General features: G+C 40.3%; 1 protein-coding gene across 1 annotated transcript in view; it reads left to right on the forward strand.

Moving 5' to 3' along the window:
- Positions 1-18,658, forward strand: part of B3GALTL (beta 1,3-galactosyltransferase-like) — a 118,381-nt gene that overhangs the window by 50,099 nt on the left and 49,624 nt on the right. Inside the window, exons 7-8 of the mRNA XM_011967847.1 lie at positions 7,082-7,218; positions 15,665-15,728. Of these exons, the coding sequence (XP_011823237.1) occupies positions 7,082-7,218; positions 15,665-15,728 (201 nt within the window). The remainder of the gene's footprint in view (positions 1-7,081; positions 7,219-15,664; positions 15,729-18,658) is intronic.

Raw genomic sequence — 18,658 nt, forward strand, 5'->3', positions numbered from 1 at the left:
AAGGAAAGAGAGAAGTCAAATAGATGCAATAATAAATGATAATGGGGATATCACCACCAATCCCACAGAAATACAAACTACTATCAGAGAATACTATAAACAACTCTATGCAAATAAACTAGAAAATCTAAAAAAAAAATAAATTTCTGGACATATACAGCCTCCCACAACAATACAAGAAGTCGAATCCCTGAATAGACCAATAACAAGTTCTGTAATTGAGGCAGTAATTAATAGCCTACCAAACAAAAAAAGTCCTGGACCAGACAGATTCACAGCCAAATTCTACCAAAGTTACAAAGAGGAGCTGGTACCATTCCTTCTGAAATTATTCCAAACAATAGAAAACGAGGGAATCCTCCCTAACTCATTTTATGAGGCCAGCATCATCCTGATACCAAAACTGGTAGAGATACAACAACGACAAAAAGAAAATTTCAGGCCAATATTGGTGATGAACATCAATGGGAAGATCTTCAATGCTGGCAAACCGAATCCAGCAGTACATCAAAAAGCTTATCTACCACGATCAAGTCGGCTTCATCCCTGGGATGCAAGGCTGGTTCAACAAATGCAAATCAATAAATGTAATCCATCACATACACAGAACCACATGATTATCTCAATAGATGCAGAAAAGACCTTTGACAAAATTCAACAGCCCTTCATGCTAAAAACTCTCAATAAACTAGGCATTGATGGAACATATCTCAAAATAATAAGAGCTATTTATGACAAACCCACAGCCATATCATACTGAATGGGCAAAAACTGGAAGCATTCCCTTTGAAAACTGCCCAAGACAAGGATGCCCTTCCTCACCACTCTTATTCAACATGCAATTGGAAGTTCTGGTGAGGGCGATCAGGCAAGAGAAAGAAAGGGTAGTCAATTAGGAAAAGAGGAAGTCAAATTGTATCTGTTTGCAGATGACGTGATTGTATATTTAGAAAACCCCATCGTGGCCAGGTGCGGGGGCTCACACCTGTAATCCCAGCACTTTGGGAGGCCGAGGCAGGCGGATCAAAAGGTCAGGAGTTTGAGACCAGCCTGACCAACATAGTGAAACCCCATCTCTACTAAAAATACAAAAAATAGCTGGGCGTGGTGGTGGGCGCCTGTAATCCCAGCTACTTGGGAGGCTGAGGCAGGAGAATCACTCTTAGCCGGGAGGGAGGTTGCAGTGAGCTGAGATTGCGCCACTGCACTCCCGCGCTGGTGATAGTGCAAAAACGCCATCTCAAAAAGAAAACCCCGTCATCTCAAAATCTCCTTAAGCTGATAAGCAACTTCAGCAAAGTCTCAGGATACAAAATCAATGTGCAAAAATCACAAGCATTCCTGTACACCAGCAACAGAGCCAAATCATGAATGAACTCCCATTCACAATTGCTACAAAGAGAATAAAATACACAGAAATACAACTTACAAGGGATGTGAAGGGCCTCTTCAAGGAGGGCTACAAACCACTGCTTAAGGAAATAAGAGAGGACACAAACATGGAAAAACATTCCTTGCTCATGGATAGGAAGAATCAGTATTGTAAATATGGCCATACTGACCAAAGTAATTTATAGATTCCATGCTATCCTCATCAAGCTACCATTGACTTTCTTTACAGACTTGGAAAAAACTACTTTAAATTTCATATGGAACAAAAAGAGCCCACATAGCCAAGACAATCCTGGGCAAAAAGAACAAAGCTGGAGGCATCATGCTACCTGATTTCAAACTATACTACAAGGCTACAGTAACAAAACAGCATGGTACTGGTACCAAAACAGATATATAGGCTAATGGAACAGAACAGAGGCCTCAGAAATAACACCACACATTTACAACCATCCGATCTTTGGCAAACCTGACAAAAACAATAGGGAAAGGATTCCCTATTTAATAAATCACAGTGTTTTGAAAAGTGGCTAGGCATATGCAGAAAGCTGAAACTAGATCCCTTTCTTACACCTTATAAAAAAATTAACTTAAGATGGATTAAATACTTAAACATGAGACCTAAAACCATAAAAACTCTAGAAGAAAACCTAGGCAATACCATTCAGGACATAGGCATGGGCAAAGACTTCATGACTAAAATACCAAAAACAATGGCAACAAAAGCCAAAATTGACAAATGGCATCTGATTAAAGAGCTTCTGCACAGCAAAGGAAACTATCATCAGAATGAACAGGCAACCTACAGAATGGGAGAAAATGTTTGTAATCTATCCACCTGACAAAGGGCTAATATCCAGAATCTACAGAGAATTTAAACAAATTTTCAAGAAAAACGCCATCAGAAAGTGGGCAAACTATATGAACAGACACTTCTCGAAAGAAGACATTTATGCAGCCAACAAACATGAAAAAAAGCTCATCATCACTGGTCATTAGAGAAATGCAAATCAAAATTACAGTGAGATACCATGTCATGCCAGTTAGAATGGCTATCATTAAAAAGTCAGGAAACAACAGGTGCTGGAGAGGATGTGGAGAAGTAGGAATGCTTTTACACTGTTGATGGGAGTGTAAATTAGTTCAACCATTGTGGAAGACAGTGTGGCAATTCCTCGAGGACCTAGAACCAGAAATACCATTTGACCCAGCAATCCCACGATTGTATATACCCAAAGGATTATAAATCATTCTTCTATAAAGATACATGCACACGTATATTTATTCCAACACTGTTCACAATAGCAAAGACTTGGAACCAACCCAAATGCTCATCAATGATAGACTGGATAAAGAAAATGTGGCACATATACACCATGGAATACTATGCAGCCATCAAAAAGGATGAGTTCATGTCCTTTGCAGTGCCATGGATGAAGCTGTAACATCATTCTTAGCAAACTAACACAAGAACAGAAAACCAAACACTGCATGTTCTCACCTATCAGTGAGAGTTAATCAATGAGAACACATGGATACAGGGAGGGGAACATCACACACTGGGCCTTATGGGCGGTGGGTGGCTTGGGGAGGGATAGCATTTGAAGAAATACCTAGTGTAGATGACGGGTTGATGGGTGCAGCAAACCACCATGGCACACGTATACCTATGTAACAAAACTGTACGTTCTGTACATGTACCCCAGAACTTAAAGCATAATTTTAAAAAAGAAAAAAACCAGTAATTCTAAGATACTCGTGGAACACTGAGTTATTCTTCTAAGGTTTTTCTTGATTATAATTGTCCTTCTAATGAAATCCTTAAGGAAGTCATTAAGATTAGGGGAGTGGCTCTATGTATCGATTCTATAATAATTTTTTAAAGGTAGTGTACAGTATAACCCACACAAAAATACTGAAAATCATATACTATATAATAGCTGAACACTGCAATTAGGAGATAAAACATAGCAACATGTTTTCCATAAGATGTTTGGAACCAAAGGTTTTAATTGTGAAAGGTTTTAATAGTGAAAGATTTGTAAGACAGTTTTCAAAATACACTGAGATGTTTATTTTCTTTATACAAGCTTATTGGCATGGTATGTAAAGTACAGTGATTTTCATATTGGTTAAGGTTTAGTCACTTGATAAAGAGCTATATTATAGATTTTTTTTAAAGGTGCTGAATTTTTAATCTCAAGCTGAGGTGGTTTGTCTTGGTTGTTACAGGATATACTTCTTACCCAGTAATGATTTAATATACCCATAGGCAAAGTATCAAGAAGAAAGTCATCATATGGATCTGTGAATCTAAATGCAGTTTTAATGTTAGATTTAAAATTAATAGCTGTCACATATGTGCAGTTATGATCTGTTGCTAAACTGAGGAAAAGTAGGACTCTGGGAGGTATTTGCAATACAACCACAAGCAGAATAAGGCTCTTAAGAAATACCTAAGAGTACTCATGGATGGTGTCTTCTTGATTTTATATACTGATAAATTAATAGAGAGGTGGTCTTGGTTGGGTAAGAGAGAAAATATACACAACTTTTAGAACTTAGGGTACTTGATCCATATTTATGCTCTAGTTTCTTCAATAGAGGAGAGTTGCTTTTTAAATCTCTCCTGGACTTGCTCTGTTCATTGGACAAAAAGTTACTGCACATCTGTTACATGTTAGGTGAACTGGAGATACAGCAGTGAACAAAATGGACAGCATCCCTGCCCACAAGGAGGTGTGTTCTTGTTTCAGGGCAGATAAGCAATAGAGAAAAATGCAAATATATAATATGTCGGATGGTAACAAGTGCCATGGAGAAGAATAAAGCAGAATAAGGGAGTAAGGGATGTATTGGGAATGGGCTTACCTGTCTATATAGGGTGTTCAAGGAATACCTCACTCATCAGGTCACATTGGAACAGAATAAAGGAATTGAGGGAGTCAGCCATGTACTCTCTTATGTCAAGCTGCCTGCTTCATACCTCTGCTTATCTAATAGGAACCAAAAACTCGACATGTTGAAAGCTGAACTCTCAATGCCTTTCTAAACCTCTTCCATCTTCAGTCTTCCTCGTCCAGAAATGCATCGCTGTCACTGTCTATCCAGTTGCTCATATTAAAAGCCTAAGACTTGAGATTGGTTCTTCTTTTTTTCTTCAACTTCATGTTGGCATGACCAGCTGGTTCTACTTCCAGAATATATCTCCTGTCCATCTTCTCTCCATATTTAATACTACTACGCTGTTTCAGGCTATCGTCATCTCTTGCTTGACCATTATTAGAGCCTCCTGTTTCAGTGGTTTCCCATTCCACCTAAGATATTTTTGCTGGGTATAGCATTCTGGGTTGGGAGCAATTTTCTTCCGTTACTGTACAAATGCTCTACCATTGTCTTTCCCCTCTTATCATTTCTGTTGAAAACTCAGCTGTATATCTTTTTTCTGTTTATTTAAAAAAAAAAAAAAAAAAAAAACATGTATACCTCCCCTCCATGACTTCCCCTGCCGCCAGCTGCTTTTAGGATATTCTCTATCTTTAGTTTTCAACAGTGTTACCGTTATGTGCCTGTGTGTGATTTTCTTTGTATTTGTTCTCACTGGAGTTTACAGAGCTTCTTGAGTGTACAACTTGATGATTTTAGTTAGTTTTGGAAAATTCTAAGCCTGTATTCTTTAAATATTCCTTCAGTCCCATTTTGTCTCTCCTTAGTTTCTAATGTCATGCATTTTAGCCATTTTCCTTGTGTCCCATGTTGCCATAGCTCTTTTCTTCCCTTTTTTTTTTTTTCTTGTATCAGTCTGGATATTTTTTACTGGACTTGGTTTCCAGACTGTTAATCTTCTCAGCTATTGTGTGTAATATTTTTTTGAGTTACTAACTTCAGTTCTTGCGTTAAGTTTTAGATTTTTCATTTGGCTCTTGTTTATAAATTCTAGCTCTTTGGTGCAATTTTAAAAATCTTTTTATCCTTAAAGGACACATTAACCATATCTTTTTAAAAGTCTTATTTGATAACTGCAACATCTGCTTTATCTGTGCATCTCTTTCTGTTTTTCACTTTTCTTGTTTCTGGTTTGGTCTTGTTTCTTGCTCTGCCGGGTAAGTTTTAACTAAATCTCAGATGTTTTATGTGAAAAATTAAGAAGGCTCTGGATGATAGGAATTCCTATAGAAGGATTTAATCTTCTGGGTTGTAGATGTTGTTTGGGTAGGTCTATTTACAGACTGCCCATACTCCAGAGCCCTTTTGTCCTGGCAATCTGAACTCCAGCCTTGGTTTCCCAGCGCTACAGTACTGCTAAAAGCTTTGCTCAGCTTTTTAGCCTCTCCGCTGCTGCTTTCCGCTTGGTTCATTTTTTTTCCTTGGTTTTTGTGCAGCTTAGGTCATTGACGGAAACTTGCATGCAGCATCTTGGGACCCCCTTACATCTCTTCTCTTTCAAGGTCTCCAGCTCCAGACTCTACCTTTCAGTCCAGCGAGGCTGCAAAAGCTCCCAGCTGCTGCTTTTAGCTGTGTGCTATTTGCAGCTCCAGGAATCAGCAAATCCCTTGAGGAAAGGAGAAGGCCAATATGGGGCTCCCATGGATGGCCTTTCTAATTCTGGGATCTTAGTCCTTTATGTCCTATCTGCCTTTGTTGTTTTCTGATGGCTTCAATCATTTGCTTTATGTAATTTCTCCAGCTTTTATACCTGTTAGAGTAGATGTGATCCAGATTATTCTATTGTGGTCAGAAGTGGAAGTCTTTCATTACACTTCAATAAAGTCTGTGCTCCTTTCCTCTGGCACATAAAACTCACCCTGGTCAGCCTTTTGCCTGTCTCTTTTGTACCTTACTCCCACATCCAGTAGCTCCAGCCACACGGGATTTCTTTTTTCATTGACTGTATCAAACTTTTTCCCACCTCAGGGATTTTGCATTAAGTCCTTTGACGGCTCTTCCTCAGATTTTTGCATAGAGCTTGCTCTTTGATATTATTTCATCTCAGTTCGCTACTGAGGATGAACAAAATGCTAGTCATCATTATATGAGTAACAGATTTTTGCATAGATCCAGCTCCTTGATATTATTGCATCTCAGTTTGTTACATCCTAAGAGATTTCCCTCTCTTTCAGGGCAGCTCCTAGTCACCCTGATGTATTTTCTTCAAAGCACATTTCAATCACTACCTGGTTATTTTACTTACTTTTTAAATTTCCATTTCTCCACTGTAGGGTAAGTTATGTTTCTGCCTGGTGTGTGGTAGATTCTCAATAAAAATCTTTTGAATGAATGAGTAAATAAATAGATAATCACTGATTCTGAAAGGAATTTTTCAAATCATTCTTTCAAAACCTCAGTAGGGCATAAGGGCATACTATTTTCTTCGCCCTAATAGTCTTTTTATGTGGAATATTCTATAAAATACCACTTTTATACATTTATGGTATAATGATGACTAATACCTTGTTCATCTTGATGATCAGATCTTGAACTACTTTTTGTATACAAAGCTTATGTTATATTCATTATCATACTCGTGTTAATTATATTTTTGTTCACATTCTCTAGAAATATTTAATCTGTGCTAATAACTCTTTATCACCCAAAATATTTAATTATCTAAAACCAATAGTACAACTTTCTATTGGTCTTACATGAAATGGTTGTTTTTAAAGTGACATGTTATATCTTTATTTAACAGGAATGGTTTTTGGGAAAAGCATTACATGATGAAGAATCTACAATAATTCACCATTATGCCTTTTCTGAGAATCCTACAGTTTTTAAGTATCCAGACTTTGCTGCAGGCTGGGCCTTAAGTATTCCACTTGTAAACAAGTAAGAATTTATTGGACTTTTTTCAGGGAGGTGGGAAGGGTGTACATCAACTTTAATTTCATTGAGTACAGTAACTGATGGCTCTCAGGATCTCAAATGAGTTTTTCAGCCAGAGGCAGTGTGTGGTGAGACCTGGAAAAGGAGCCTGAGGGTTTCTGCTTCAGCACTGTCATTTACTAGACCCTTCAGACAAATCATTCAACCTCTCTGTATATTCTTCTTACTCATCTACAAAATAATAAGCTGTGAGACTAAGGGAGAAGACAGAAGTGCTCTGAGAACCATGCACATGGAAGCATCATTACTGTTGTTAAGAGATGTACTTAGCTATAGGTGTAACTTCTCTCACCCGTAAGAAGATGAAGCAGTAACATGCTGGGGTTGAGAGTTGATGACTCATTAGGTGCATGGGTGTGCATACTTAAACACGGGCCAGGCAGGAGGACAGCTAGCTAGTGGAAGGTACTATAGGTAATCATAGCTAGCCATTTGTGTGTATAATCACAATGGTGCTCTGTTAGATGTGGAAAGTGAAGATGGTTAAATTGTAATTCAGGAGAAATACGGTTGTTGACAAGCCCTTCAGATTAATTATTAAATGTTTTTGTTCTTTAGGGAATAGAGAGTTGATAAAGCACTTGTGACTTTTTTGTCTTCAGAGATGAAAGAGTTTCTGTCATTAAGTGTCCTGTCTCTAGGATTTGGGGTCTTCAAAATCTTATTAGCCCATTGTAGATATACAGGATAGTACATACCTTGTCATTCCTGGCTGGACAAAACTTCTTGACTACTCCTTTCACATTTGAAAGTTCTCTACAGTGTGATACCCTCCTTTCCAGTGTAGAATCCAAACAACAAAACAAAACCCCTGTGTTTGCTACCCTTCCTTGCCACTAGGAAGCAGCATATGTTGTAGGTTCCATCAGGTAGATGTGTTATGTACAATTATTTTTGGGAACTGAATTGTGTGGGGAAGGAGACAAAGCATGGGGGACCGTTTGAATTGAGACTGGTAGCAGAGGAAGAGTCAGTTGCGGTTGACAGCAGCTTCCTGATGATGGCAGAGTCTGAAGTTCCTACGCTGCTTATTTCTGTGCTACAAATCTGGGGCTTCTTGAATCTTAGCTTACAGTATGTTTAATCAGACTTTCCAGTAATTCCATGAGCCATCTATATGCTTTAATGAATTTACATTATGCTTTAACTAGCCAGAGTGGATTATTTTTGTTTGTTTGTTTCCAGTTAAGATCCTTGCCGGGCACGGTGGCTCACGCGTGTAATCCCGGCACTCTGGGAGGCTGAGGCGGGCCGATCACGGGGTCAGGAGATCGAGACCATCCTGGCTAACACAGTGAAACCCCATCTCTACTAAAAAAATACAAAAAATTAGCCAGGCGTGGTGGCGGGCGCCTGTAGTCCCAGCTACTCGGGAGGCTGAGGCAGGAGAATGGCGTGAACCCGGGAGGCGGAGCTTGCAGTGAGCCGAGACCGCGCCACTGCACTCCAGCCTGGGTGACAGAGCAAGACTCTGTCTCAAAAAAAAAAAAAAAGTATCCTTGACTTACACACTCCGTCCTGGGACTGCCAGGCAAGGATGCCTTTCTCCCGTCCCCTACCAAGCATGCCTAACAGCAGCTGCACAGCCTCCCTCCCTTCATTCTTAGAAGGGTCAAGGAGGAAGGGGAGTGAAGACAAGAAGAAGTAGTGGTCGTTCCTTTCTCACCGTCTGCTGGTCTGCCTAGTTCTGTGCTCTGCAGGGGAGAGGGGAATATGTTCTGCCTTTCAGCAGCCTCAGGTCGTGTTTCTTCTCAAATTAAGTACACTTTGGTTTGCTACAGCTTGAGCACTGGGAGTTCCCAGGACACTCTTTTCCTGCAGTGTCCAGCAGCCTTATGTTTGGGGCCAGTTTAGCCACCTTTGTTGAGTCTGGACTCTTAATGCCTAGAAGCTGTGACCTGCACTTTGTAGGCTGAGCCACTGTTCCTTCTCCCTTCCTCAAGTATTCTTGTCATCCTCGGCCACAGGAGGCTTCCTCTAGCCTTCCTCATTTGGTCTCTGCTTAGTTTTATGGTATGGAAAGATTTGGTCTGACCTCTCCTTGGGAGAAGTCCCACATGGTAGTGGTTTTTTCTGACTTGGGACTTATAACCTCTGTGTAAGCCTGTTTCTCTCCCATTTCCCATATACTACGAAGTCCCTTGAGAGAGGAACAAACACAGCTATTGCCTGCCCTGTGAAGTGCTGTAACTGCAGCAGGTGCTTCTTCCTTCAGGGCTAGAGAGGAAACCAGTGGACCCAGGAAGAGCTATATGGCAAGCAGAGGGTCTAATCATTTCCTTGAAGCTAGTATAGCTCTTTTCTTCATCACTGCCTTCTGATCCAGGAGGCCTCTTATCCTGAAGGCAAATCCTTATAGTCTAGAGTTTTACCTTCCTTCTTCCCATCACAATTTCCTATCTTCCTTTAGCAAGACTTTATTGGAGACCTCTTGATGCTGAATTCAATTCAGTTTTTGTTGAATTAGGTGTTAGAAGTAACTATTTATTCTTGCTTCCTTTGACTTACTGTCTTAACCAGGTGCGGGGTTGATGGAAGTGATCCTGTTTGAACACATTTTTGACTCCTGGCATCCCTATATAGGGCAGTTCAACCTAACTCTTATTGGCTGACATGCTGGTGTTAAGTTTAACCTGTTCTAGAAAACCTCTGCCCTCTGCTTCACTGCCCATCAGGTGTAGCGGCACCCAGAGCACTGGCAGGCTTTGTTGGCTCTGGCTAGCGCTCACCTCATTACTGTCTCATGCTCACCACATGACTAGCTTCCAGGGGTTCGTGAACCAGGGTTGCAGGTTGTGCACTAGCCGAGATGTTAGCCTTGTTAAGGGGTGACTTTATGTTCTGGATTATCTGGCATTTTGCAAGGTAGTCCCACAGGAGACCACAGGTCCATGATTCCCTTCCCTGTTGTGTTTGTGAGATCATTGAACCCATCTGTTGACAAGGGAAGGTAGCCAGTGCCCAACTTCCATAGGGGTTTCACATCTCCCTTTCTGGTTAAGTTTAACCGTATTTAGGAGAGAGAACTGAGGGCCGCGTCACTGCAGCAGGGTGTGTAGGCATTTTAGTCTGTTTGGGCTGCTATAAGAAAATGCCGTAAACCAGGGAGCTTATAAACAACAGCAGTTTATTATAGTTCTGGAGGCTGAAAGTCCAAGAACAAGGCGCTGGCAGATTCAGCGTCTGGTGAGTGCCAGCATTCTGGTTCCTTTCCTTCTTGCTGTGTCCCCTCATCTGGGAGAAGGGTTGAGGGGTCTTTTTTTATAAGGGTGCAGTCCCATTCATGAGAGTTCCCTCCCCATGGCCTCTTCACCTCCCAAAGGCCCTGCCTCCTAGTAACATCACCTTGAGGGGTAGGACTTCAGCCTATGAATTTGAGAGGGGACACAAACATTCAGACCATAGTAATAGGAACTGTGACTAAGGGAGTTAAAGCCAAAAGGTTAATCTTTTCCACAAAGCTCAGGAAATTCCCAGCACTTCCCCCGTGACTCCAGTATGATAGCGGAGTGAGGCACCACATAACCTTCTGCATGCTGAACAGTGACCAACAAACTGTAGAATGTGTATGGTTCATTGATATCCATGGTCTTCTCCCTACCTCCTCTCCCTTTCCCCTGCCAGGAAAGACAAAGCAAAATAAATATGCAGACTTACCATAGTGCCATATTTAAAATTCTAGTTATCTTAGATCATATTTCCTTTCCCCTGATGCTGACAGGTAATCAAGCAAATAAAATGATATAACCCATCTGGCATAACAACTATCTTGTGGTCAAGATATATTTTAAAATGGCTTTTCTAGTGGGGATTCTTATTTATTTTTCAAGAAATTGGTATTATACTCAGGACTAGAGGAAGGATAAAGTATCCATTAGCCCCATCAGCTGCAACATTGGATCTTCCTAGTTGTTTTTTTCCCAGTTTTTCCCTAATGTGCTGACTTTATTTCTTCCTATTATTGGCAGCTATATCAATTAGCATGCTTTTGGATGCAAGTAATAGGAAGCAACTCAAACTGGATTAAGGAAATACTTTGGCTGTAATTGGGGTGTGTGAGGTCTGTGGTTGGTTGATCCGGCAGTTTATCGGTATCGTTGAGGACCCACGCTTTCTCTGTCCCTCTATCCTATAGTACACAGAATCCATTTATCCTAAATCTGGTTCCTCTTGTGGTTTCAAGACAATAAGGGCTACATATTTGCTGTTTGTATCCAATAGTAGACAGCCTGTTCCCGACCATGAATGGTAAGTGCTTAATCCTCAGTCTGGTTGGGCCAACTGCGTGTGTTCTAATCTCCGGACTGTTAACAGTTGCCTGGGAATTTCATTGATTATTAGAATTATTGGAATTTTCAGTTCTAATCCGCAGAGTATTAACAGTTGCTGGGGAATTTCATTGCTTATTCTGGCTGGCCCAGAGTAATCAGTCTGACTCTGGAGCCTGTATAATTGTTGGGCTTAATATTAATCAAAACCAGAATTTGTTTAGGAAGAATGAAGGGGAAACTATTTATATGGACAACCAACAGGGCCAGTCCAGGAATGCTGGTTTCCTTTGTGTCCTTTCCTTGACTTTATGGCCCACATTGTAGGTAACGTAACAACTTACAGTTACTTAAGTATTTCTTCTGCCCTAGTCTCCAGCACAACTGATTACCTAAAGATATTTCATGAGGCACCCTTTCTTAGACTATTTCCCACTGAAATTTTATTTGGCCTAACAATTCCACATCAGTGAGTTTTGAGTTCATACTGCCTAATATTTCCTGGCAATCCATCCATTTGATCAATTAAAACAAATTGATTTTGAAGGCATGTGGCATGAGTCCAAATCCCAAAGTTACCTTGATACAGTTTATTTATGAATAAATACTTTCCTTTTTGGAGAAATTTTCTTTAACTTCCAATAAGATGATTTCTTCAAATATATGCCGTTACAGGACACTGTTTCTGGTTTTCGCCATTGTTTTTCCACCAGCAAACCTTATCGAGATTTCCTTCAGCAGGTTGCTCTGTTGACTGATTGACAAGTGGGATTGAAAAAGCCAGCTAGGTATTGAGTTGAAAGGGCCCTCGGTCATCTGCACGTCTGTAGCCTAGGTGGTTGTGTTGTTAGAACTGTGCCACTGGGGGCATGACTTAACTTATTTATTTATATTTTTTTTGAGACAGAGTCTTGTTCTGTCACCTAGGCTGGAGTGCAGTGGCACGATCTTGGCTCACTGCAAGCTCCACCTCCTAGGTTCACGCCATTCTCCTGCCTCAGCCTCCCGAGTAGCTGGGACTGCAGGCTCCCGCCACCATGCCCGGCTAATTTTTTATATTTTTAGTAGAGATGGGGTTTCACCGTGTTAGCCAGGATGGTCTCGATCTCCTGACCTCGTAATCCACTTGCCTTGACCTCCCAAAGTGCTGAGATTACAGGCATGAGCCACCACACCCGGCCCAATAACTTCTAAAAATTGGGAAAGCTAAAACTTCATATTTGCCAGGAACTGAATATTTAATGAGGAAACATTTCATCTAAGTAACTGGAATTTCTGGCTTTCATTGGTTTTTTGGTATTGTTGGTTACTGAAACTAGCATTGGAAAAACCCTGCTTCATATCTTGCTTCATAGAAAAACGAAATCCAGTTAGCACTATTAGGTATTGCCATTTAAGTTAGTTGGTCACCCTGCACACTCTTAGAACTTGAACTTGTTTGCAAGGTGACTGGGTGACTGACATAGGCCTGAGGTGGCACATGAGGCTAACTCTTCCACCAGAAGTCTGTGATATTTACGTAAATATGACTTGGTTATGGTACACTCTGTGGACTGCAAGAGATTGCCACTGAAAGATAGCCATGTACATTTTCATTAGTCCTCTTATCAGTCCTTTTCTGTCTCAGGAATTCTTTTTTTTTTTTTTTTTTTTGATGGAGTCTTGTTCTGTTGCCCAGGATGGAGTGCAGTGGCACAATCCCGGCTCACTGCAACCTCAGCTTCCCGGGTTCAAGCAATTCTCCTGCCTCAGCCTCCCAAGTAGCTGGGATTACAGGTGTGCAACACCATGCTCGACTAATTTTTGTATATTTAGTAGAGATGGGGTTTCACCATGCTGGCCAGGCAGGTCTTGAACTCCTGACCTCAGGTGATCTACCCGCCTCGGCCTCCCAAAGTGCCGGGATTACAGGCATGAGCCTCCACACCTGGCCCTGTCTCAGAAATTCTATCAGTGGTTTTCACTTTTTCCCCTTCTGAGGTTTCCCTCAAAGAAAAAGAATTTTCAAGGATTGAATGAGAAACTTGAAAAGCCAAAAAGATGGAGAGCGTGTTTAAGGTAACAGTACTAAGGTGTTTATTGACGGTTGTGAAGGGGCCTATGAAACACGGCCATCTAACAGTGGAGGTCACATGCTTCTTGTATTCTGATCACAACTTGGTGTTCCTCGCCTGTGGCAATAAGCCCGGGTATGACTTTTCTGTCTTTGGAGCCTGAATGAAGTGAAGACTTACTCTTTGTGGTCTAATTAGATTTTGAAGGCATGTGGCATGAGTCCAAATCCCAAAGTTAGCTTGATACAGTTTATTTATGAAAACTTGCTCCAACTGAGAAGAATTCATATTGGACAAGATCTCACTTGCCAGGGCAGACATTTTTTCTCTAAGTATATATTTGGAGTGTATCTGAAGATGTAGACTCTCAGTCCACCCCACTTACACTCACAGATCTGTGGGCGAGTATTGAGCAGGAATGTGACAGATATTATATGGGGCTTCTTTTGGTGCTACCTGCTACTAAGCTATGTTAGTATCAGCTGTGAGACAAATGCTTTGTAATGAAGCACATTTATCCTGTGTCTGCTTTCTGTCTTCTTCTAATCAGAGAATCAGAGGTGAATTTTTAAAGAAATCTTTCGTGGCCCAACCAGAAAGATGTAATTAAAAACAGTTGGAAAAAAAATTGAAATTTATTGCTATTTTTCCTTTTTCTTTTAAAATTTTTCTTTCTTTTTTCTTTTTTTTTTTTTTTCCTTTTCTTTTCGAGACAAGGTCTCTGTTGCTCAGGCTGGAGTGTGATCGTGGTTCACTGCAGCCTTCAACTACTAGGCTCAAGCGATCCTCCCACCGCAGCCTTCTGAGTAACTAGGACTACAGATGCACCATGCTTGACTAATTAAAAAAATTTTTTTTTAATTTTGTTTTAAATTTTATGTTAAACTATGTTGCCCAGGATGGGCTCTAACTCCTAGCCTCAAGCAGTCCTCCTGCCTTTGCCTCCCAAAGTGCTGGGTTTATAGATATGAGCTACTGTGCCCAACCTACTCTTCCTTTTTAAAATCACTATTATTTCTTTGTAGTGAACTTATGTATGAGGAGGTTTGTAATTTAAACTAATAGTCTAGTCTTCAGCTCTATAAGTAAATACAAAACCATATGGTATTTTGGTGATTTGGGTAAGTATTCCTCCCTCGTTAGCTTTGAATCAAATAATATGTTGTCTAGTTCATTCAGGGAGCTCACTGAGTGCTCATTGTGGTCTGGTACGGTGGGCAGTGCTGGCAAGACAGAGAAGAAAGTATAACACAGAGAGAGCTATGTATACACCAGATTTTAATGCATGTGATAAAGCTGATAGGTCTGTGCTTTGTACTCTGGCAGTCAAGGAAGTTTCCATTTACTCTGGTGGGCAAATCTGGGTAAGTTTTACAGAGAAGGTGCCCATGAGTTTTGTGTTTACAAGTTTGCTCCGTAAAGGTTGGGAACAGGCAGTCTAGGCAGATGTCCAGCAGGAGAGAACAATGGGGAGGCGTGTGCACTGGGTGTAGCAAGTGGGTGCTGTGATGCTAGAGATGGCTGGGAATGGTAGGAGCCTGGAGACTGGCTCGGGAGTTTAGGGCTTTATTCTGTATGGGAAAGGAGCCATTGAAAATGTTTAAACAAGACAGTGACTTGCAATAAAAGTGTTATTCTTCCCCAAAACCACATGCTTTTCCCCCATGAAACCCAGCAAGATTCATTAAAGTAAGAAACAAAAAGTGGCCGTGTCTGTTTCTCAAGCACAATTTATTTTCCCTTTCCTTTTTCTTTCTCTGTATTATTTAGTGTAAAGATTATCAGGAGTCAACAAAGCTCGTGACTTTTTCCCCCAAGGCATTGTATTGTATCGTACGTTATTTGGCAGATGTTGGAATAATGAATGCTACTTTCCTTGCGTTCATTTATTGGTCAGCCAACCGTTGCATTTTTCACAGTCCTTTCCCTCAAGGAAATTAAACTGTTATTTTTATCTTTAAATCTGTATGTTTATCTGTTTTCAAACACTAGAAAGTCTCAAGAATGTGTTAGTCTTATTTGACACTTCTTTTGGTTAAAAAAAATCAAATTGTCTCTATTTTCTAGGCTTACCAAGAGACTAAAGAGTGAATCCCTGAAATCCGACTTTACAATAGATTTAAAACATGAGGTATGTCATGTTTCGTTTGATTAAAAGTCCTAGTAATCAAGAATTCACGTCCTTCGATGTAAAAGGTGTTTTGCATTCCCTAATCGTGTAGTTTCCCCACCCACATCTACTCCCCACAGAAATAATTTCACAACACTCCAGTGAATTAGTTGCTTGTATTTTAAGCTCATTTCAGTTATGTAGGTGAAGACAGAACAGTGAAAAAGGTTGCATCTTGTGATTCATGATTCTTTACTTTTAAGCTAGATGGATGGGTCCAGAGGTAGATTTCTAAAAACATGCAAAAATGTCATTAGAAGTACTCTGCTCTTACGTGGTGCTTCGGTTGTACATATGCCAGTATGGATTAAATGATCATGCCCCCCCCACGCCCAATTCATACCTTGAAACCTGAGCGCCAGTGAAATGGTCTTTGGAAGTAGACCTGTGGGAGGTGACAGGGGCATGAGAGTGGAGCCCTCATGAATGGGACTGGCACTTTTATAAAAGAGGCCCCAGGGAGCTTCCTTGCCCTTTCTGCCATGTGAGGACACAGCTAGAAGGTGCCATCCATGAACCAGGAAGCAGGCCCTCACCACTGAATCTGCCAGTCCCCTTATCTTAGACTTCCTAGCCCCTAGAACTGTGAGAAATAAATTTATTGTTTAGACGCCACTCAGTCTATGGACATTCCTTTTCCCCCCACCCTCCAGTTTGAAAATCTTTAGCTTTAAACCAGATAGCAAATTTACCTTGATGTTGATTGTAATTACTGATATATTTGATTTCTATCACTTTATTTTGTGCCCCTCTCCTTATTTTCTATTTTTCTTTTCTTTCTTTTTTTTTTTTTTTTTTGAGACGGAGTCTCACTCTGTCACCCAGGCTGGAGTGCAGTGGCGCCATCTCAGCTCACTGCAACCTCCTCCTCCTGGGTTCAAGCAGTTCTCTGCCTCAGCCTCCTGAGTAACTGGGATTACAGGCGCCTGCCACCACGCCCGGCTAATTTTTTTTGTATTTTTAGTAGAGACAGGGTTTCACCATCTTAGCCAGGCTGGTGTTGAACTCCTGACCTCGTAATCTGCCCACCTCGGCCTCCCAAAGTGCTGGGATTACAGGAGTGAGCCACCGTGTCCAGCCCCTCTACTTTTCTATTTTAAAGTTCCTTGTCTTCTTATTTATTTATTTATTTATTTATTAGTCCATATTTTTTCTTGTCTGCTATTTTAGAAGTTCAATCTGTCTGTACTTTACTGGTTATTTTAAATATTTTAACATGCATTCTTAACCTAACAATGGTTTATTAATTAACAGCGAGAAAATTTGAGGGCCTTAGGATACTTTAACTCTGATTATCCCACTCCCAACTTATATGCAATTGTTGTTCAATGTATTTGTCTCTTTTTCTTTTTACCCTGGAAACTTAGATATTATCATTATTTTATGCAGTTAACATTGGTATTAACTCGTCATATATTTGCCATTGTTTTTGCTTATCATTCCATCTTGTGTCTTACGCCTTCCAATTGAATCATTTTTATTCCTCCTGAAGTGTATCCTTTAGAATTTCTTTTAGTGAGGTGGTAAATTCTCTCAATATTTTTTCTTTAACAATATTTATTTCAACTTTGTTTTTGAAGCATACTTACATCATGTAGATGATTCTAGGTTGCCAGTCATTTTCTGTCATCACAAGTTTTATTGAATTCTTTTTCTTTCTTTTTTTCTTTTTTTTTTTTTTTCTGAGATAGAGTCTCTCTTATTCTGTCACCCAGGCTGGAGTGCAGTGGTGTGATCTCAGTTCACTGCAACCTCCGTCTCCTGAGTTCAAGCAATTCTTCCGCCTGGGACTCCTGAGTAACTGGGTCTACAGGTGTGCACCACCAGGACCAGCTAATTTTTGTATTTTTAAGTAAAGATGGGGTTTCACCATATTGGACAGGCTGGTCTCAAACTCCTGACCTGACTCCAAGATCAGGCCTCCCAAAGTGCTGGGATTACAGGCGTCAGCCACCACACCCAGCCTCAGTTATTTTTCAGATGTGCTTACTTATTTTGTGTAATCTTTTTAAAATAATCTTTTCTCATGTTTTAAAGTTTTCCTTTATAAAAATATATTAAGCATAGTAATTTTATAATCTGTTTGATAATTCTGATATCTGAAGTTTTTTGAGTCTGATTAAATTATGTCTGCTGGCACTTGTTCATTATCTTATTTCTTTTTTGTGTGTGATTTTTTTTTTTTCCTCTGAGTGATTGTTCTGTAAGCACCCTTGTTCCTTTAGAAAAATCCCCTGAGCCTTCTATTAAGGTTGTGGTTCCTTAGTAAGGATTTACATTAGCTTCTGCCTGTTGCTAATGAGTTATACTGACTTGAGATAATTTAGATTATCAGTTTGACATGTTTTGGGACCTCATAGTGGCACAATTTAAGGAGGCCTGGCTTTTGGTTACAAAATCTAAGAGGAGATTTAGCGATGATTCTTTTCCCTCTGTTTAGACCCGTGGTCCTAGCTTTATGTATGGGATTGCTGTTAGTCACACCCCACCTTGGGTGGGTCATAGCCTTCAGTCTCTTCACTCCTATCAGAAACTCAGCCTTGCCAGAGGTCAGCTGATACCTACTAGGGAAAACTACCCTTGGTGCCCTTTTTTCCCCAGGATCTCACTTTCCCATTTTTGTTCTCACAGATTCCACATTTTTGTGCCAACTTAGCAATACATTTAAATATTTAAGGGCATTTTACCCAGCATTTTTAGATGTTTTAAGCAAGCTGAGTATTCGGGGTATGTAATTACCATACTAAGGAAACTGGAGCCGTAATAATATTTTCTTACATCTCTCTGTGATGTTGTAGAATGTGTTCTTTCCTAAAACTGCATACCTTGGAATTTTTTGGCGGTCAGAATATTGATTCATAGTTAATTGCTTATTGTTAGTAATAGAATAC

This window comes from Mandrillus leucophaeus, unplaced genomic scaffold, assembly GCF_000951045.1.
Source record: "Mandrillus leucophaeus isolate KB7577 unplaced genomic scaffold, Mleu.le_1.0 Scaffold811, whole genome shotgun sequence".
Lineage (NCBI taxonomy): Eukaryota > Metazoa > Chordata > Mammalia > Primates > Cercopithecidae > Mandrillus > Mandrillus leucophaeus.